Source organism: Ursus arctos, unplaced genomic scaffold (assembly GCF_023065955.2).
Source record: "Ursus arctos isolate Adak ecotype North America unplaced genomic scaffold, UrsArc2.0 scaffold_12, whole genome shotgun sequence".
Taxonomy (NCBI): domain Eukaryota; kingdom Metazoa; phylum Chordata; class Mammalia; order Carnivora; family Ursidae; genus Ursus; species Ursus arctos.
In genome coordinates this window covers 64,002,873-64,023,775 of record NW_026622786.1, presented here as the reverse complement: position 1 = coordinate 64,023,775, position 20,903 = coordinate 64,002,873, and the positions used below count along the sequence as shown (strand labels likewise).

Below are 20,903 nucleotides of genomic sequence, written 5' to 3'. Positions count from 1 at the left end.
TTTCCAAAATTCTAATTTTTACTTGAAAGCTTGAATTTTATCATTGGCAACAAATAGTTATTTTCCTTGAAGTGACAGTCATACTTCATTTTTATTTTCTAGAAAATGTCTGCCAAATTTCCACATCTGAATAATGACAGTTTATCTGTTGTTCTTTAAAGTAAAAATGATGGGGTACCGGGGTGGCTCAGTCGTTAAGCATCTGCCTTCGGATCAGGTCATGATCCCAGGGTCCTGGGATCGAGCCCCATGTTGAGCCCCACATTGGGCTCCCTGCTCAGTGGGGAGTCTGCTTCTCCCTCTCCCTCTGCCTGCTGCTCCCCCTGCTTGTGCTTGCTATCTCTGTCAAATAAATAAATAAAATCTTAAAAAAAAAAAGTAAAAATGATGTTCAAGTAAAAGTGAGGTGTGTGTGTGTGTTTTCTAGATTTACTCACTGAGAGAGCTTAGAAGCAATGGCACTGTGGGGCACCTGGGTGGCTCAGTAAGTTGAGCTTGGGTCATGATCCTGGGGTCCTGGGATGGAGCCACATGTTGGGCTCTCTACTTGGCAGGGAGCCTGCTTCTCCCTTTGCCTGCCGTTCCCCCTGCTGTGCTGTCTGTCAAATAAATAAATAAAGTAAAAAAGAAGCAATGGCACTGTAGTGGCAATGAGCACATCTACTACCCAGATCTTGATTTTTATTTTTATAAGATTTTTATTATTTTTTTTAAGATTTTATTTATTTGCCAGAGGGAGAGAGAGAGAGAGCACAAGCAGAGGGAGAAGCAGGCAGAGAGGGAAGCAGGCTCCCTGCTGAGCAAGGAGCCCAGTGCAGGACTCGATCCCAGGACCCTGGGATCATGACCTGAGCCGAAGGCAGGTGCTTAACTGACTGAGACACCCAGGCATCCCTAGATCTTGATTTTTAAACATCATTCTTCATTACATGGAACTATGGTTATGGGAGGAAATGGGTGATTCTAGGGGCTGGGAAAGCACAAAGTCATTCTGGGATGCAGTGATAGAAAGTAAGGGAAATGATTTAAAAATGATGATAAGATGATAAAAGAACATAGAAGCCAGCCAAATCTGAAAGTATGTTTACGGTGATTATACAATTCATAGAAGAAAATAAAAACTGATGAGCTCATTCTGATATAAATCATTAAGTCGATAAATGAATAAATGGGGGAGAAGCAAGAAACTCTCCTGTACAGCAAGAAGGCAAATAAAAAATGTATAAGGAATGATAATGATGGAATTACAAAATTACCATTTGGCAACAACTAGTCATAACTGTTTCAAGCAAGCATTATCAATAAATGTTAAAACCTGTGTGTAGTCTCATGATCTCCCTACAAGATATTTATCAATTACAAAAAGCAAACTAGCTACTTAACACTGGATAAACCTGGCAGATACCACCTTAATTAACCAAGTGAACGAAGCTGTTATCACCAGTGAAGGGACACATGGGTATCACATGCCTCCTGATGCATTAGGAAAGACACAACATCAATTCTGCAGTATTCCTGCCAAAAGTGCGTAACTTGAATCTAATTCAGAAAAAATATCAGACAAACTCAAACTGAGGGGTATTTTACAAAGTATTCTGTATTCTTTAAAAGTGTCAAGGTCATAAAAGACAAAGACTGAGAATCTGTTCCAGATTAAAGAAAATTAAAGAGATTTAACAACTAACTCTAATGTGCGATCCTGCACTGGATCGTGGACCAGGAAAAAAACAATTATTTTCTTTTTGTAAAGGAATATTAGTGAGACAATTGGCAAAATTTGAATAAGGTCATAGATTAGATCATAGTATTGTATCAATGTTAAGTTTCTTTGAATTTGCTCATTGTACTGTTTTGAGGAAATGCACTGAAAAATAGGGATAAATGAGTCGGAAAATAATTAGTTTGTTTATACATCTATAAGTGTATCTCTCTATAAAGATAGAAGAAAGAGCAAGAATCACAGGAAGTGCAAGAAAGTGAGAATAATAAAGCAAATGTGGTTAACATATGGGTGAGAGAAATATAGGATTTTTTGTAGTAGTTTTGCAACTTTTCTCTACATCTGAAATTATTTTTGAAAAAATTTTTTAACCTTTCCTTTTTAAGATTTAAAAAAATTTTAAGGGGCGCCTGGGTGGCTCAGTCGTTAAGCGTCTGCCTTCAGCTCAGGTCATGATCCCAGGGTCCTGGGATCGAGCCCCGCGACGGGCTCCCTGCTGTGCTGGGAGCCTGCTTCTTCCTCTCCCACTCCCCCTGCTGGTGTTCCCTCTCTCGCTGGCTGTCTCTCTCTGTCAAATAAATACATAAAATCTTAAAAAAAAAAAAGTTTTAAAAATCCCATAAACATAACATTTTGAACTATTTCCTTCTAAATAAATATATAAAAACATAATTGGGATCATACAATAGTCTTTTTTACTAAACATTGTTTTTCTTTTCTTTTCAAAGATTTTATTTATTGAGAGTGAGAGCGAGAGGAGAGATAGTGAGAGAAACTGAGAGAGCACAAGCGGTGGGGATGGGGGGCGGAGGGAGAAGCAGGCTCCCCGGTGAGCAGGGAGCCTGATATGGGGGCTCGATCCCAGGATCATAAGCTGAGCTGAAGGCAGACCCTTAACTGACTGAGCCACCCAGGTGCCCCTTAACACTGTTTTTCTTAATTTGATATTGAATCATGAGCAGTTTTCAGTGTTATTTAAAATTCTTTAAAAACACAATTATTAATGAATAGTATTTCTTTGTGTGTGTACCATAATTCATTTAACTCATTTACAGTTTTCCTTATATTTTTGTTATAAACCTACAGTAAAATACATAATAAACATCTTTTTGCATATATCTTTGTTCACATATTTAATTACCTACTTAATGTTTGATTCCCAAAATGGGAATTGCTTTGTTCTTTTTTATTTTTATTTTTATTTTTTTTAAAGATTTTATTTATTTATTCGACAGAGACAGCCAGCGAGAGAGGGAACACAAGCAGGGGGAGCGGGAGAGGAAGAAGCAGGCTCATAGCAGAGGAGCCTGATGTGGGGCTCGATCCCATAACGCCGGGATCACGCCCTGAGCCGAAGGCAGACGCTTAACCGCTGTGCCACCCAGGCGCCCCTGCTTTGTTCTTTTTTAAATGATTCAAGTGACCTAACAAGCTCCCAAATGTGCCCAACAGCCTCTTTATTTTTTATTTATTTATTTTTTTTTTTTAAAGATTATTTATTTATTTGACAGAGAGACAGCCAGCGAGAGAGGGAACACAGCAGGGGGAGTGGGAGAGGGAGAAGCAGGCTCCTAGCGGAAGAGCCTGATGTGGGGCTCGATCCCAGAACGCCGGGATCACGCCCTGAGCCGAAGGCAGACGCTTAACGACTGTGCCACCCAGGCGCCCCCCAACAGCCTCTTTAAGTTTGTGCTGCTTTACTGACTTACGGTCTGCTCTAGGGCTTGTTTGGTAACATTTGAATTCTGGGCTTCACTCCTGGCTGTGGTTGGTGATTGCAGAGGGGTGTAGAGGACCTCAGCTGGCAGCAGCAGGCTGGGGGCAGTTCTGGGCTGCAGGGCCATCACCTGTTGAAAGGGAGACTCTTTGGTAGGCCCTGAAAACTAAAGAGAAAGACCTAAAAAGTCACTGAATGGGTGGAATGCACTAGTTTAATGAACAAGCCTAGTTCAGTTTCACATTCTCTAAGCTGTACTCAGTGCTGAGACTGGTTGTGGGGACACAGAGATGAATCAAACACTGAAACTGGCTCACAGGGCTCAAAATTTGATAGGAGAGACATATAAGTAAACAGAGGCTGACAATGTAGTGATAAGTGCTTATAAATGGGGAAGCACAAGGATTATTTGGAACATGAAAGAGGTTTTGTGCCTTCTTTTAAACAAGCTTTTATACAGTATATATACTCATACACAAATATAATATTCATTCATTCCTCTTTCCTCCTTTTTATTCATTGCACATATAATTTATTGAGCATATACCCTAGACCAAAGTGGGTGGCAGTGGAGTTGGAGAGAGATTTCAAAAACAGCAAGAAGTAGAATTTATTAGCCTCAGCGACCAATTGTCCATCACAGAAACACAAGAGTTAAGGATGACTCCTGTGCCATTCACAAAGCCAGAAAATGGATATCTTTTTGGCCTAACTTTCCCCCCAGTTTTATTGAGGTATAACTGACAAGTAAAATGCCTGAATATTTTTTTAAGTCTATTTATTTATTTTTTTAGTAATCTCTACATCCAACATGGGGCTCGAACTCAGGACACTGAGATCAAGAGTTGCATGCTTCTCTAACTGAGCCGGTTAGGTGCCCCAGGGCCTTAATTTTTAAGAACAAATTTTAAAAGGCAAAGAAAATTTTGATCGGGGTGCTATAGCTTAAACTCATGTGAAGAAACTATTCTTAGAATACTGGCTTTCTACAGAATGTGTATGACATGAAAATGGAAAGGTCTACCAGATTGGCAATAAAGAGGTATTTTAGAGTCACTGTATAGTGTGGAAATCAATGCAAAATTGAGAGTGGGGTAACCAAATCAATTGACAGCAGGTAAAAGATTAAAATGAAAGATTTATAGTAGTGGAGGGGGGTAACATATTTTCAGGAGCACACAGCAAACTGGGTAGGAAGAGTTGAAAGATGGAATGAAATTATAGATGAAATGATTTACAGCAGACTACTATGATCAGGAGGTGGTAGTGATGATAAAGACTGTCTCTTTCAGCAACATATTTGAATAGAAAGAGAGAAAGTGTGAAGCAAGAGGAAACTGGTCTTGGGAACAAATGAATCATCTTCATGTAGTAGCTACACCCTGGGTAGCATGATTATTCATAAACAAATGCAGATTTCCTGTGGTGGTAGTGAACCAGGCTTTGAAAGCACTGCTAATGTTGGGCTGCCAAACTAATCTAAATGAAAGGGCCTATTTCTCTAGATTGAAAATTTTTAGCAACAGTACTTACTCTTACAGCATTTTCTGAACACTGCAAAAAGGACTGTTAGGGCATCAGATGGGAGACTGAAGGAATCTCAGGGTCTACTTCCAGCTTTCCCCTAGGTTGGATGTATTTCACATGTAAAATGGTGGTAGTAGAGTACTTAATTCATAAGAGTTGTTATGAGGATGAATCATAGCTTCTCTCTGAGCCCCAGTTTCTCTTGTTATAAAAAGGGGATAGTGATTTTTTTATTTTGTAATGTGACTCAGAAGTAGGTGGTGAGGGCACACTCCGGATTGTACAGGAACAGGAACAGCTCATTGATTGGAAGAGAGCTGAAAGGTTCTATTTTCTCTAAGGTGGCTGCTCAATTATTATTTGAAAGTTCCCAGAGACCTTATATAATTTTCTCATTAAGATTTTTTATTATTATTAGGACATAACCCAAGGTAAAGTGAGATTGCCTTATAATTTTTATATACAGAAAAATATACCAGCTTTATGCTAAAATCTTCTATGCAATAAAAGATTATAGCATCCAGTGTATAGGCTCTATTTTTCCTCAGTGGAGGGATGTTATATAAATCCATTAGTGAAATTTAGGAAAATTTTACCCAGACCAGGGATGATAAAGAACAATGCACCATCTCTTTTTTTCCCTTTTTTGATGCATTCATCTTTTGATAGGGATATATTTACACACAGAGATTGAGAGAGAAAGAACAAAAACAGATGGGAACAATCTTGACTCTAAGGAAGACGGAGAGGGTGTTTTGGAACCAACAATAATTGGAACTAACATGGACCATCTTCTCTGGGCCAGTTCCCTCACATAAATCATCTCCAATTTTCACAACCACCAGCAAGGCAGGCATTAGAAAACCTAGGTTCAGAAATATTATATAGCTCGCCCAGGGCCATAAAGCGAAACGTGACAGAGCTGGAACTGATAGTATCAGGAACAGTCTGCCACCAAAGTCCCTGCTCATTCTACTATAGCACTCCATGATAAAGTAGTGTTAAACTTGGGAAATTTGGGTCCAGAGGATTTGGAGAATTTCTTTCCCTATTTCCCCTCCGAAGGTCTTTTTGTTTCTATTGCTTTTGGCTCTGAGGTTTGCACTCTAGAGCTTGAATGGGATCGAATACGGGGTATCTGTAAACAGAATGATTCCAGAGCCCCCCCTATGTAACAATTTCCTTCCTTCAGAGCCTTACCTGGGATTTAACAGGGGTTGGATCAAACAGTAGAGGTAGAGGTGGGGGAGGGGGTAAGTTAGAAAAGATGGGTGTTTTTATCTTACCTTTGTTTATGAATTTCAGGACAACCCGTTGGCTATTCTCTTGCTCAGCATATATGTATGTGTTTATATATATAGTCTAATTTGGGGGCGGTTTGGGATTAAGGATTTGGTATCTATAGGAAATTTCTAGATCCCAAAAAAGTTAAGGTCAAAGACAATTCATCTGTTTTGGGAGAGGATTTTGTGTATATGGAAAAAATGCTGGTTCTGGGTCACTCTTCTTACACCCAGACACACTGAAAGGCTTAGAAGGGATCCCTCTCGAATCATGAGAGATGAAAACGAGCAGATTCTCTCACCTCCTCCTCTCAGGTGAACGTCCGAGTGACAGAAACGTTCACGTATCTTCTGGAGAGAAGGAAAAGGTGCAAAGGCGCTCACGGCCTAGGGCTGGGGGTGGGGCGAGCACCCGCCACGATCGGCGGGGATCGAGGGGCTTCCGCCTCCCCCGAGGCATTGTCGGGGGCGGGCCGCGGGCCGAGGGCAACGTAGCTAGCGCCGGGTCCCCGCCATCCCCAGGCCGCGCTCCCCCGCGTTCCCCGCCGCTCGTGCAGGGCCGGCCGCCGCAGTCCCGGCGCCGTAGCCGGGCGTGGGGTCCAGGGGGCGCTGTGGCCCAGCGGCGCCGGCGGCAGGAGCGGCCACGGCGACGCTGGAGGCTTCGCTGAGGATCCCCGCCTGCAGCACCTCGGTCGTCCCGCCGCAGCCTTGCGCCCCCGGCCCGGTTCAGCGGCGCTCCTCCGGGAACCGCGTGGCTGCGGCGGCCCGTGAGCCCGATGAGGCTCGGCGGGCGCTGGGCCTCAGTAGTAGCGGCGACCACAGTCCCTTCAGGAGCGGGAGGCTTCGCGGCGGCGCCTGGGGCCGCGCCGGTGCCCTCCGGAGGAGGCTGTCGGCTCAGGGACGACCCCCCCGGCCATGCTGTGGCGGCGGCGGCCGCTGCTCGAGGTGAGTGAGACGCGGCGCGGTCCCGGGCTCGCTGGCCTTCCGCCGCCGGGAAGGGCCCCTGGCAGCAGCCCTCGGGCCGGGCGGACGGGGCGTCCTGCTGCTGCGGCCGCCTCCCCCACCCCGCGGCTCTGGGCCCTCAACCCTTCTTCTCCGCGTCCCCTGGGAGGCGGGAGGCGCGTGGGGGGCGACTAGGCCCCGCGCCGCCGGGAAGCCCTCGCCCTGGCCTCGGTTCCGGCGCGACCGGGTGTGTGGAGCGGGGGTGTTGGCGGGGGCACTGGCACCCTTCAGGTTGGCCCCGGGCCCGGGCCGAGCGCAGCCTCTTACCCCGGGCCCGGCACGTACATCCCGGAGGGAGGCAGAGGACGCCTGTTTGCAAACAGCCTTGGCTTTTCCGCGCCCCATACCGAGTCCCGCAGAGTCCCGGGGGGAGGGGCGGGAGGGCTGGTGAGAACTGGAGTGCGGAAAGTGCGGGGCCCTGAGAGCCCCCAGTACTCCCCAGTGTCATTCACGGATCTGACTGGTTTGAAAACAACCGTTTGCGCTTTATTTGAGCTGAAATTTCATCACCTGCCAGTGGCTCATCCCTGCCGCTTTCTATGACATTACATTTTGCCTCGAAGAGTGGTCTGCCTTGGAGAAAAGCCCCATCCTAGCTTTGCGCCAAGTTTCCTACATAAATGCTCACGATTATATATATATAAAATATTTTTACAATGGTCTTTCCCCTTTCTCCTTAATAAGATAGTGTAAATATTTTAATGCCTCAGTTCTTGGTACAAAAATGTTCCACCTAAATAGATCTACAGAACGGATGACAAGAGGATTTTAAAAAGTCGTGCTAACTATACTAAAACACAGATACCTAATGGAAATGGGACATAGTCTAAATTTTAGAGGTTAAGTGATTTGTTCTGGTATTAATGGGAAAAAAAGGTAATGATTACAGTTTGATACCTTAAGTCAGGTATTTAGGTGTTCATGGTTTTATGACAAATGTGGTTACAGGTTATTCTTGTTTTCCTGTTATGTATGTGAAGGTTGTAGGATTAATAAGTACTCTAAAACTTTATAATCGTGAATAAAATAAATATGCTTACTGTAGAAAATGTGAAAAGTACAGAAGGTACTTTGTCAACTCAATAAATATTTAATAGCGAGGGAAAAGTCACACATAATTTTATAATTAGTACATTTTAATGGTCATTTAAAGTTTTTAATGGGCTCGCACTATTGGTGATTTAAAAATTATTGATTCATGATTATTTAATTATTATTCAGATTATTATGATTTAATTATTATTTCTGTTAGGTTCAGAGTTAACTGTTCCCTTTTACTGTTTAACATCCAGTCATTTGCATAAGACTTATAAAAATGTTTTACTAAATTACATTGTGGTCATAGCTGAATTCATCAAGTTAAACAGAATAACGTGGGAACTACCTACAAGACCTCTGACTTACCTCCTGTGTAGCATGGGAATCTCCTGAGGTTTAGGGAGGTTTGGTGTAGTAAACATTTTTGAGGACCTATCCTGTTAGATACAGTAGCCTTGGATTGTTTTTGTAAGATTTTGCTTAAATATTTATAAGTGTAAAAAAATTGCTTGATTAAGAAAAATTAGGGGGGAGTAGATTAAGTTTCAGAAGTCTAGATCAGTTCTTCTCAATTTGTCTCTGAAGGCTACCGTCATTAGAATCAGCTGAGACTGCTTATTAAAATATGCCGATTCCTGGTAACTCAGAATTTCTAGGGATAATGGTGGCCCAAGGATCTTTATTTTTATCAAGCTCCCTGATTCTTAGTCCTACTGAAGTTTGAGAATCACCAATATAATAAGTTAAAAGTTAACTAACCTTGTCGAACTTAATGACAGTGTCTGTTTTCTAGCAAAGCTATCAATCTTAAATGACAATACAATCATTTCTCATAGGAACAGATAATGGTGTTACAATCTTAGAAAGAAAGAGGATATTTCAAGAGATAGCTGATTCAATTAACATATATTGAGAGCCTTTTCTGGTAGCTGTGGTGTTATAGCTGTCCACTTACCTTGCACTTAATCTCTCCTTGGACTTCGAAGTCATTGTCTATAAAATGTAGATAGATACTACACTTACCTTGCAAGGCTTTCAGAGTTAATTCATCTGAAAAAGTTTCTGTAATTTGTAAAAGATCTTTTTAAAATTTTAACTATTAATATTAAGTGTCAGGTCCTGTGTTTGGTGTTCTAGGAAACACAAAAATGGCCGTGGTCTCTGCTAGCAACTAGCCAACTGTGGAAGCATAACATGTTTAACTCTTACAAGGCACAGCGTCAGATAAGAGTTGTAATTGAGTAGAACATGCTGGATCTCTCCTTAAGGCTTCTAATGTTTAATCCAGTAGCTTGCCCTTTAAGAATATTAGCAATTTTTATATGTGGTCATTCCCTTCTTTTCCAATTGTTGATTCTGTGTTTTATTCTGTAAGGAGAAAGTTGTATATGTTGCCTGGTAAGCAATAGTTGTATATTAACTCCCTTAGAAAGACAAATGAATGAAGATGATCCCATTTCCTCTTCTGTTGCTAAGCTACCAGTGTTCATCCCATTCAGTAAACTTTTATTTGGCACCTGTTATGTGCTGGCCACAGATGAGTTGCAAGGCACAAATCTTGTTTAAAAGATAATTGCCTGGATTTTAACTTAAATTCTTATGTTCCTAAACCGGGGGTGGGGGGGGAGGGGGAGGGGGGGAGGAGGAGAGTGATGGGGGGTGTATGTGTGTGTGTGTTTTATGGTCAGTAATTGCATGATGTGGTGGAGAGTATGGAGTCTGATGTGGGCAGGAATCCGTATTACAACTCCTAGAACGATATGACATTTAGATCCTGAGTTGCTTCTTATGTAGTAATAATTGGAGTAATAGTTCCCATCACAAAGAAGTAGAACTGGTTCCATGAGATAAAAATAATAAAAAGCAATTAGCTCAGGATCTGTCTCTTAGAAGGTGCCCAATAAATGTTCACATCCATTCCTCCTTTTGGGAAAAACAAAAACAAAAATTAGGGTTTAGAATTTCTATGTGACTTAAAACATGGTAGCTTAAATTTTTTGAGAGACTGAGTCTACTTTTAGAATTCTTAAAAATTTTTGATAGAAGACGATTTTGATCATAATTATTATACATATTTCCCATTTAATTTTTACTTAATAAATGAGCTGTTCTCTATGTATAGGGTACACTTATTACATTGTTAGAATTTTATTTTCCATTACTCATTTTCAGACTTCTACCTGATTTATTATTTTGCTTGCATGTACCTGACTTGCATTGTATAGAGCAACATTCTTAGTGTATAATAATCAACAAAAGATAAGTAGTTGCAGTTATTGAATAGAAATAGTTCATATATGTAGTTTTCAAAAACGATATCAATTTATTAAATTTACATTATTTAAAAACTGAAGGGTTTTCAAAACAGACTTTTCCTTACAAACTATCGATTAGATCTAGATTTTTATAACCTGTCAGATATGGGATTCAGTCTTATAACCTAGAGGACCCTGGACAAATTTCCTATCCCCTGTAAGCCTCAATTATTCTTCTATAAAATGAAGCTGTTAATACCCATTTTATAGGATTATTATGATTAAATGATATAATGTATAAATCAGAGCTGCAATTCAGTCCCATGAGTTCTGGTAAATCATTGTTACCGTCAAAGTGGAAAATATACTTCTCGTTTACTTCTGTTTGAAAGAACTTGTAAGATCGTTATTAATACAGTTTACAACTAAGAAATAAAATCAGTTTGATTAATTTTGAACTATTAGAGATTGCTAAATTAAGGAGAAACCAAGGTATCAATACAGTTAATATTTTAATGGTGTAGTTAGTGGAATGCTTTATGCTTTATAAATAAATGTTATTTAATAAAACACTTCAAAAATGCTATTTATAAAATGTTTCCTATTTTACAGATTAAGTGGTACTTAAATTTTTTTTATATTTCTTATTTTACAAATTAAGTGGTACTTAAAATATATTTCTTTTAATTATTATAAATAGGCCATTTATAGAATTTGAACTGTTGGAAAAATGAGAACAGTATATAATGTTTTATACTTACGAAATGTTTCTTGACAGCATTTAATAAGATAAGGTAAAGATGAGGAAATCTCTTTGGACACATTGAAATCAAGAAAAAGTTACTGGGTTCTTATTAGGCAAGGGAAAAGGAGAACTTAATGTGTGTTGATGGTTATCTTGAGGCATTTGGGATTTTATACTAGAGAACTAATTTTTTTCCTATAAATTATCTTTTAGTTGAAAATCCTTACATTTGTCTAAATAAGCTTAAAAAATGCTTTTGTGGCTCTAGACTTTGGACTATAATAGTTTCTTTAGTTGATCAGTCTGTGGTGATTTATCATCGTTTCTCTTTTCTGATTGTTTATGGTAATGTACCCTTAAGGATATGTGACTTAATATCTATGATGGTAGTTCCTTTGCATTTTTTAAAAAATCAGAAGGAGTAAATCCATGCTCTAGGTTTTATAGACTAATTAAACTTAAATGAAAATTTAGTATCTTTTGAGGGAAGGAATCTTAGGAAATAAGACCTAAGGAAATGGTAAAATGAGTCTAGAATTTTTCATTAATTAGGAAAAGTTTGGGTATATTCAGTCCTGGGTTCTCCTGGCTGTTTGAAATAATATTAACTTTAGAGAGATAATATTAACTTTAAGATGTGAAGTGAAGAACACATGTATTTCAGTTACATTTAAAATATTAGGTAAGGCTCTTTTTTTTAAATAACAGCTTTATTGAGATGCAGTTCAGATACCATACAGTTAATCCGTTTAAAGTGTACAGTTCAATGCTATTAGGATGCTCAGAATTATGCAGGTATCATCACCATCTAATTTTAGATGCTTTCATCACTCCAAAAAAAAATCTACTCCCTGTTTCCTCCCAATCTACCCAGCCCTCGGCAACCACTAATGTGCTTTCTGTCCTGTATGGATTTACCTATCTGTTCTGGACATTTCATATAAATGGAATCATAGGATATGTGACTGGTTTCTTTCTTTTAGCATGATGTTTTCAGGGTTTGTCAATGTTGTAGCATGTATCAGTACTTTCTTTATACTGCCAAATGATATTCCATTGTATGGATAAAGCACATTTTATTTATCCCTTTGTCAGTTTTGGTTATTTTTTTCTTTTTGGCTGTTATGAATAATATTGCTATGAACATTTAGTGTACACATGTTTTCCTTTGTTTTGGGTACATACCTAGTGTTATATTGCCAGGGTCAAAAGGTAACTCTTTGTTCAAATCTTTTCGAGGACCGGCACCATTTTACATTCCCACTGGCAGTGTAGGAGGGTTCCAGTTTTCCGCACATCCTCACCAACCCTTGTTATTTTCCGTCTTTTTGATTAGAGCCATCCTAGTGGGTGTGAAGTGGTAAGGTAAGGCTCTATTTGAGGATTTAACTTTCATTTACAGTCCTTAGAAGCTTTTACTTGCAGATAAATTGCCAGATTTTTTGATGATAAGGAGTCTTTTTTCGTCTTGAGGATAAAAGCTGTGAACTTTCTAGTTTCCTGTTTAGTAAACAGTGAACTCGACAGAACTAGTTAACCACTTTGGGTGGTAATGGGGATAGTGGTATGGGGATTTCCAACTGAAAGGTTGTCTTCTAAGAATATTTCTTAACAAAAGCCAATTGTAAAGGTTAGGTTTAGTTTTCCTTTAACTGCTAAAACATTTCTTAAAAGATAAAGTCCAATGCATATTTACCCATTAATATTTCCAAGAAGTGAGGTCTGACAGATTTTAAGGATTGCCATTACCTCTCCATGATAATGTAATTCTGTATAAATACAGTTGAGTCATTGTTCTTTATTCTTTTTCCCCCCAAGGATTTTAAGTAATCTCTACACCCAATGTGGGCCTCAGACTTAAAACGCCAAGTTTAAGAGTCGCATGCACCTGGGACTGAGCCAGCCAGGCGCCCCTATTCTTTATTATTATACACGGTATAATCTGCTATTGTTTGTTCCCATTAGGATATTAAAGCTTTTCTGTGAGGTTTTGTAGGACACAGTTTAAAGTCAGCAATAACGACTTGCTAATATTTCTAAAGTTTTTTTCAATCTAGTTAGGAAATACTGTAGGGAACTATTGTTTGAGCAAACAAAGTGCAAGTTTTGAACCTTCGTTGTACATACGGTGGATCACCCACAGTATTTTCCCACCTGAGTAGGATCACTTTTAGGTCTTTCAACAGAGTGAGCTAAAAGGTCTCACTGGTTTGTTATACAGTCTTTTTAGTTGTTTTGAATGTCATAATTTCTATAGAAAATTACAAAAAACAATAGTTCTGGAGCCTTTTGAACTAGGATTAATGAAGAGGTATGCATTTCTGTTTGTAATACGGTAATATGGTTTTTTTTTAAGGTTTTTTTTTTTTTATAAGATATTATTTTTAAGTAATCTCTGCACCCAAGGTGGGGCTCAAGCTCACAACCCTAAGATCAAGAGTTGCATTCTCTACCGACTAAGTCAGCAGGTGCCCCTGTAATATGGTTCTTTAACCTCTTATGGTTACAGTTTGGAAGTTAATCTGCCAGAGTTTGTTTTATTAGAATGAAGAAAGAGTAAATGGTATATGTTTTTGTTACTATATCTAAGCAGAACGTCAGCTCTCTCAAAATTCTCTTTACTAAAATAAAGAGCAAGCAGTTTAAAAATTTTGTGGAAACATTGTCAGGGTTTATGTAAATTTTAGTCTCCATTTTTCATTTTCAGTTGAACAGGAGAACCCTTAAAAAGTAATTGAAGCAAAACGCTGCCAGTTTGAGAAAAACCTTAAAACTTAGGAATACATGATCTAGACCTTTTGTTTTTGTATTTTTTTTTAACTTTATTTGAGAGAGAAAGAGACAGTGAACCTGAAGGGGTGGTTGGGAGGGTGGGGAGATGGAGGGGGTAGAGGGAGAGGGAGAAGCAGACTCCCCTCTGAGCAGGGAGCCAGACACTGGCTGGATCCTAGGGCCCTGGGATTATGACCTGAGCTGCTGAAGGCAGACGCTTAACTGACTGAGCCACCCAGGCACACCTGTTTTTGTTTTTAATTTAGTAGGTGAAGTAAACTATTTTTCAGATTATTGTGAGGTCATTCTTGGAAGGTTCTGCTCAATGTCTAAAAAAGAAGGTTGAGCTCTGGGAGGAAGATGCTGTTGCAGCTACAGCTCTGGGCGTCCCACTCCTGCTCCTGACTCACCACTGTTCACTCACTCTCGCCAAGGAACAAGTCCATCAGGAAGCTACACTCCCGCCATAGCCATGGCTTTTAAAGACACGGGGAAGGCACCCGTGGAACCAGAGGTGGTGATTCATCCCATTAGAACTAATCAGCCACAACCTAAGGTATTTGGAGAAGGTATGTGCTGACTTGATCAGAGGTTCAAAGGAAAAGAATCTCAGAGTGAAAGGACCAGTTCTGATGCCCACCAAGACTCTGAGAATCACTACAAGAAAAACTTCCTTGTGGTGTTTTAAGATTTGGGATTGTTTTCAGATGAGGATCTACAAGTGACTCATTGATCTGCACAGTCTTTGTGAGGTTGTTAAACATATTACTTTCATCAGTATTGAGCCAAGAGTCAATGTTGAAGTCACTATTGCAGATACTTGTCAGCCTTTTTAGTAAATTATCAGTTGTTAAAAATAAATAAAAAGCAAGGTTTAGATTCTTTAATCTGGCGTAGCCCTTCTTGATTTGGTTCCAGCATCAGCGTGCCTCACTCCCTGTTTCTGCGTGCCCCACTATCCAGTCCTTTAAAGAGTCCAGGTTTGGGGTACCTGGGTGGCTTAGTCCGTTAAGCACCAGACTCTTGATCTCAGCTCAGGTCTTGATATCAGGGTCATGAGTTCAAGCCCTGCACTGGGCTTCATGCTGGGCATGGAGCCTCCCCCCCAAAAAAAAGAGAGATTTCAGGTTTATGGAATTTTCCTTGATTTCTTTTACCTTGTATTATTTGTGTAATATAAGAATTTTGACCACTGTGTGCTATTTTTCTGGTAGATGTTTCACATATGTTATTTCTAATTCTTAAAATGACCCTATAATATTCATAGTGTCATGCACGTTTTATAGCTAAGGGAACTGTGGCGTGGAGATTTTTATTGACTTCCCTAAGCCCCCATCCATGATTCAAACCATATATCTCTGACTACAAAGTCTACACTCTTTTTCATCATGTGAACCTCTCCATGTGTTTTGTATTTGTTTTATCTTAAGATATTCCAGGGGTGTCTGGGTGGCTCAGTTGGTTAAGTGTCCGACTTGATTTCGGCTCAGGTCATGATCTTAGGGTCCCGAGATCTAGTCCTGAGTTGGGCCTGTGCTCAGCGGGGGTCTGCTTGGGGTTCTCACTCTCCTTCTGCCCCTCTCCCTGCCTCTTTCTCTCTCCCTCTAAAAAAATAATTTAAAAAAACCACCCAGATATTGCGTAGTGCTTTAGGAAGTATTCATATTAGGAGAGCTCAACTTTAGTTGGTTGACTTTGGTGCTATTTGCCTTTGAAGTATATTACCGGCACGTAGCATTTTATATGAGAAAAAGATGTGGATTGCCTGGGTGGCTCAGTTGGCTTGGGGTCTGACTCTCGGTTTCGCCTCCAGTGGTGATCTTGGGGTCCTGGCATTGAGCGCTGCATGGGATTCTCTCTCTTCCTCTCCTGCCCCTCTTCTGTGCTCTTTCTCTCTCTCAAAAAAAAGAAAAGAAAAGAAAAGAAAAGGATGTGCATGTATTTTGGCAATTTCAGCTTTCATGTATGTATTTTTGAAATAGGTAAATGACTGCTTTGCTATTATTAGAAAAATATAACTGATCTCCCGGTTTCATTTCTCTGATCTGAAAATGAGTGGTGGACTAGATATTAATGCCCCTTCCACATTTAATATTCTATTCAGATTTCCAAAGAACTGAATGAAAAGATAGATGGCATATGGACAGCTCCAGACAATGGTGATAGTATCATTAATGAAGAAAGAGAATAGGCAGCAATGGGTTGAGGAAGATAGGAGAATTAGGAACAGGGGATTATAATTTACATAGAAATTTCCCCTGTAATAAGTAAAGAGAATATGTTTCTAAATAAAAACGCAGAAACTCTGGGAATTAGCTGGATGAGTAGTTTTAACTGATGCCTCTTCCCTCCCTGCTTCTTCCCTCCCTACCTGTTACCTCCATTCTTCTGTCCTTTGTTGTGATAGTGTATATGCATTTGAGAAAAAGGCATCTGGAGCTGTGTTATATGAAAATAACCAGGTCATCAGTGGCACACTTGAAATAAAGCTTTTGTGTTGCTCATAAAGTGAGAATTCAGTAATTGAAATGTGAACCCATTATTGTAGATCTTTAGAGAGTTTGTTGTTAAAGCAAAGAAGGGCATGTTTTGCATTAAAAAAGGATGAAATACATTTTAGTGACAAAACTTTATACAGCTTTTCTATCCTCAAGGTATTAGAGATGCTTATTTTGACATAAAGATAGGTGATGTTTTGACTAGTTGGAAAATTGTTAACCAGCTAGAAAATTGTCATTCTTTTCCTGGTTAGCTTCTGGAGACCTTGATCAGTGAATTTTGACTAAATCATCTTAGGCCGGGAGCAAGAAGTGTTTTTTAGTCAAATAAGTTTGGGTTTTTCAGTATACTATATCCCTCAGATAGAGATTTATAAATACACTTTAGTGTTTTAAAAATTGAGGAGTAAAAGTAAAGAAAATGGTGTAACTTTGTTTAGCAGTATATTACCCAGTTTATTGGCTGGGGACCCCTTTATTCCACATAATACTTAGTACATCTTTTACTGATTTAGGTGAACTTTTATCTGTTTTATAAAGCCTCTCACAATATCCATGACTGTTTCAACCCTCAGGTGATAGGCCCTCATTACTTCCTGAAGCATCTCTTCTGTTGTCCGTTACTGATAATTATTAGAAAAAATTCTTTCATATTTAGCCAGATGCTGTTTTTCTTTAATATCTGTCCTTTTGTTGTTTTGCTTCCTAAGATTACTTAAAGTAAATAATTACTCTTATCTGAATATCCAAAGATGCCTTGGTTAGCGTAGTGATTAAAAGCTCAGGCTTTAGAATCAGACTACCTGGATTCAGATTTTAGTTCTACTGCTTTTACTGTGTGATCTTGGGTGAGTTAGTTAACTTCTCTGTGCCCCAGTTTTCTCATCTGTGAGATGGGAATAGCAGTAATACCTTAGTGAGTTAAACGATTCATAAAAGAGCAAATTACGTAGTGTGTTGGTTTGGTCCCTTGGGAAGCAGATATTGAGATGGAGTTAGTAGTGCGAGAGATTTAATGGGGAGTAGATAATGCAGTGAAAGGAAAGGGAGTGCAAGCTGAACTGACCTACAAGAGCCTCAATCTTCAGGTAATATACTTCAGATTAAAAAAACAACAGCAAAACTCAGCCAGTCCAACAGGGAGCTCCAGAGCAAATATTACCTGTTAGAGGAGTTTTGCATTAGGAAGAAATGGCCAGATTCTAGTATATCCACCATGTTTAGTTACTGGCTAGGAGCTGCCCCAGAAGGGTCTGGCCTCAACTGGAAAGCCAAGATGAGCAGCTGGAGGCTGTTAACTGTCTCCTTGCACCTGAATGCAAGTTGATTTTTTTTTCTTTTCTTTATTTTTATAAACTCAGGGCTTGAACTCGTGACCCTGAGATCAAGACCTGAGCTGAGATCAAGAGTTGGATGCTTAACCAACTGAGCCACCCAGACACCTTCCTCATCCTCCCCCTCCTCCTCCTCCTCCTTCTTTTTTATGCAAGTTTTTTCTTGAAGGGAGATCCAAGTAATTGCCACAGTCCATTTCTTGCGTTGCAGGATCTAGGTCTCCAAACATTTTCTTACAGCAGTTATTGCAGGGTTCCATGGACTTCTCTCTCTCTCTCTCCCTTTTTTAATATTTTATTTTTAAAGTAATCTCTATACCCACGTGGGGCTCGAACTCACAGCTCTGAGATCAAGAATGAGCCCCACCGAATGAGCCAGCCAGTCACCCTGGACTTCTCTTCTTGATGGGAAACTTCACAGAAGTGGGTTAGTGAGACAGGCTTCAGCCCCCATTTGTGTAGCTGGGGGCTACAGTGGTTCTTATTGTCTCCTCCACTATTCATCTAAATTCCCCTTGCCATTAGCTATCATTTCTGTTGGTCTGGGGGAGGGGGTTACCTAGTGATATGACCCACCCCTCATTTTTGAAAGGTATCTGAGAACCATACTCTTCTCAGGCTGGAGTGGTTGCATTTGTCCACTCGCAGTCACAATTTGGCAGGGGAGTATCAGATGGTACCCAGATGGATCATCTGAGTTCCACATACACTCTTTGTTGCTCCTGTTATATAACAGCAGACCTACTTTCTTCTGAGGATGAGGGTTAATTTTCCCTGCCAGGATGGTGATTCCTATTCTTGCCTCTTGATGCAGGGACACAGAGTCCCAAATGCACTGGCTACAGCTACAACTTAAAGCTCGGTATGATCCTTGACATGTCTCCTGGCAAAAGTATGCCCAGGATCTCTAACTCTGGAGCCCAGCATTGTACAGATGGAAAGCACAAAGTCCTCCAGTGGATCATTGGGAATGTTTGGTAAGTGAAGGCCGTTTCTGCTTCTACCTTTTGGTTCTCAGACCTATGTGTTATCCTACTGGGAGCATAGCTCTGAATCAGTGCATATACTGTGTCCTACAGGATAGCACACTATTCTTGTCTCTGAGCTGGTATATCAGCTGTGTCTTCAGTAGGCCATTTCAATACTCCGTAAGGCTGGATGATTTTGTATGGTGTTGTTATGTGATAAGACCACTGGAACCCATGGTTATGGGCCCACTGTCACAATTCCTTCGTTGTGAAGTGTTTCCCTTGGTTGGATGCTATGTTATATGGGATTCCATGTCTGTAGGTCAGATATTCTATAAGCGCTTCACTAGTGGCATGGCTGGGGCTCTATGGACAGGAAAGGAAAACCCATACATGGAATAAGTATCTGTTAAATGCCTGTGGTGATCAACTGCTGGCCTTTTCAAGATGGAAGGAATATGATGTGGTGACTGGTTGGTCAGCTTGAGACTAGTGCTATATTGGGGGCTCAGTGTTGGTCTCTGTTACTCGCAGATTGGATGTTCAGAGGGGGCGGTAGCCTGATTGGGCCTTGGTAAGTGGGAGTCCATGCCTCCTTCTTTGCTTCTATTTTGGTTTCTGCCACACTGGCTACTTTATTCATGTCCCCATCATGCCCATTCTGGGGTTGCTCATGTCAACTCTCTGAGTCATTTTGTTCACTTGCTTATTCAGTGTCTCTTCTACATTGGGTGTTTCTTGGGGGGCATTAACACGTGAAAAGAATTTTCACACTTTATGCACTATTACACATTCCCATATGTACATTCATTTGCCTCCACTCATGCCTTTTAATAATTGTATAGTCTTTTTCCTTAAAGGCCCCTGACCAGTTAGCCAGTCCATTTGCAATTGCCCATGAGTCTGTATATATTCTCACCTCTGGCCACTTTTCATTTTACACAAAGTTCATGACCAGATGCATCATTTGAATGAAGCTCTATCTTTAGAAAGATTTTCCCTTTCCACTGTCAAGGTCAGCCCTAAGTGTGGCTATAATGAAGCTATTGTTTCTTTTTTCAGCTTGCATTCACATACTGAGCCATTTATAAGCTATTTATAAGCCAAGCATTGGCTTTTATCTCCTCCTTAAGCTGGTCATATAGGATCCCCCAAATAGCTATAGATGTGAACTGAGGAATGGGTGCTGGAACAATTGTGGTAAGTGTTAGGGAAGTCTTGGCTGCCTACTTACACAGCTTGTGCCCTTTTGTTCTGCTTGGGATTTTTAATTTTTTTTAAGATTTGTTTGGTTTTTTTTTTTAGAGAGAGCATGAGCACGCGATCAGAGGGAAGGGGAGAGGGAGAGAGAGACAACCCCAAGCAGACTCCCCGCTGAGTGCGCAGCCCCATGCAGGGCTGGATCTCATGACCCCAAGATCATGACCCGAGTTGAAACCAAGAGTTGGATGCTCAACCTACTGCACCACCCAGGTGCCCCACTTGGGTTTGATTTTCGGTGTACCATTTCCATCTCATAATGGATTGTTTCTGAGCTCACTTGATTTTATAACTTGGAGAGTCCTGTTGAACCCAGCTCATTATGAGCAGTTCTGGACATGTAGTGCCGATGGTCAAGCAATTTCTTTCCAAAGCTCAGGAGCACATACCAGGAGCTTTTTTGTACTAGTGTGATTGTCTTCTAGATCTCCAGGTGCCTGTATTGTGATTCTCCCACTAAGGCTTGCCGTGAACTCTCTACTGTATCTTTTCCCAACATTTAGACCTCCTGCAGGATAGGGACTGCTTGCATTACAACCTGGACCTGCTGTAGAGTTGTTTCCCCTACTCAAAGCTGGCAGTGAGCCGTTCATATCACTCAGTTCATGAGTTACAGCAATATTGCTATGTATAGAATGTGTTGCCTCTAAAATCTGAAGAAGCCTACCAGATGTTGTGGTTCCTTTATTGTAGTGGGAGATGCAAGATGCAGTAGTTTGTCTTTGCTTTGGAGGGGATGGGTTGGCATGACTGTGACCTCCTGAATTCCTAAAACTTCACTGAA

At 40.4% G+C, this 20,903-nt stretch overlaps 2 protein-coding genes and 1 pseudogene across 3 annotated transcripts in view; 2 read left to right on the top strand and 1 right to left on the bottom strand.

Annotated features, from left to right (window-relative positions):
- Window positions 1-5,530: 5,530 nt before the first annotated feature.
- On the bottom strand, window positions 5,531-7,594 carry LOC113254212 (translation initiation factor IF-2). The gene is made up of 2 exons (XM_044383588.3): window positions 7,434-7,594; window positions 5,531-7,320 (listed from the first exon to the last, which is right to left on the bottom strand). Exons 1-2 carry the CDS (start codon window positions 7,592-7,594, stop codon window positions 6,588-6,590), a joined length of 894 nt encoding a protein of 297 aa, XP_044239523.2. The 3' UTR covers window positions 5,531-6,587.
- The window catches only part of ZFYVE9 (zinc finger FYVE-type containing 9), a 170,865-nt gene continuing 157,064 nt past the window's right edge, over window positions 7,103-20,903 (top strand). For both annotated transcript variants that reach the window (XM_044383877.3, XM_026498096.4), the window contains exon 1: window positions 7,103-7,192. The gene's annotated coding sequence lies outside the window, so the exon portion shown is untranslated. The remainder of the gene's footprint in view (window positions 7,193-20,903) is intronic.
- On the top strand, window positions 14,193-15,836 carry LOC113254673 (40S ribosomal protein S20-like; annotated as a pseudogene).

Coding starts and splice junctions, on each gene's coding strand:
- LOC113254212 (XM_044383588.3), bottom strand. CDS start 7,594: ATGGGGCGCGGAAAAGCCAAGGCTGTTTGCAAACAGGCGTCCTCTGCC. Junction 7,321..7,433: donor ACCCCCGCTCCACACACCCG/GTCGCGCCGGAA, acceptor TTGAGGGCCCAG/AGCCGCGGGGTGGGGGAGGC.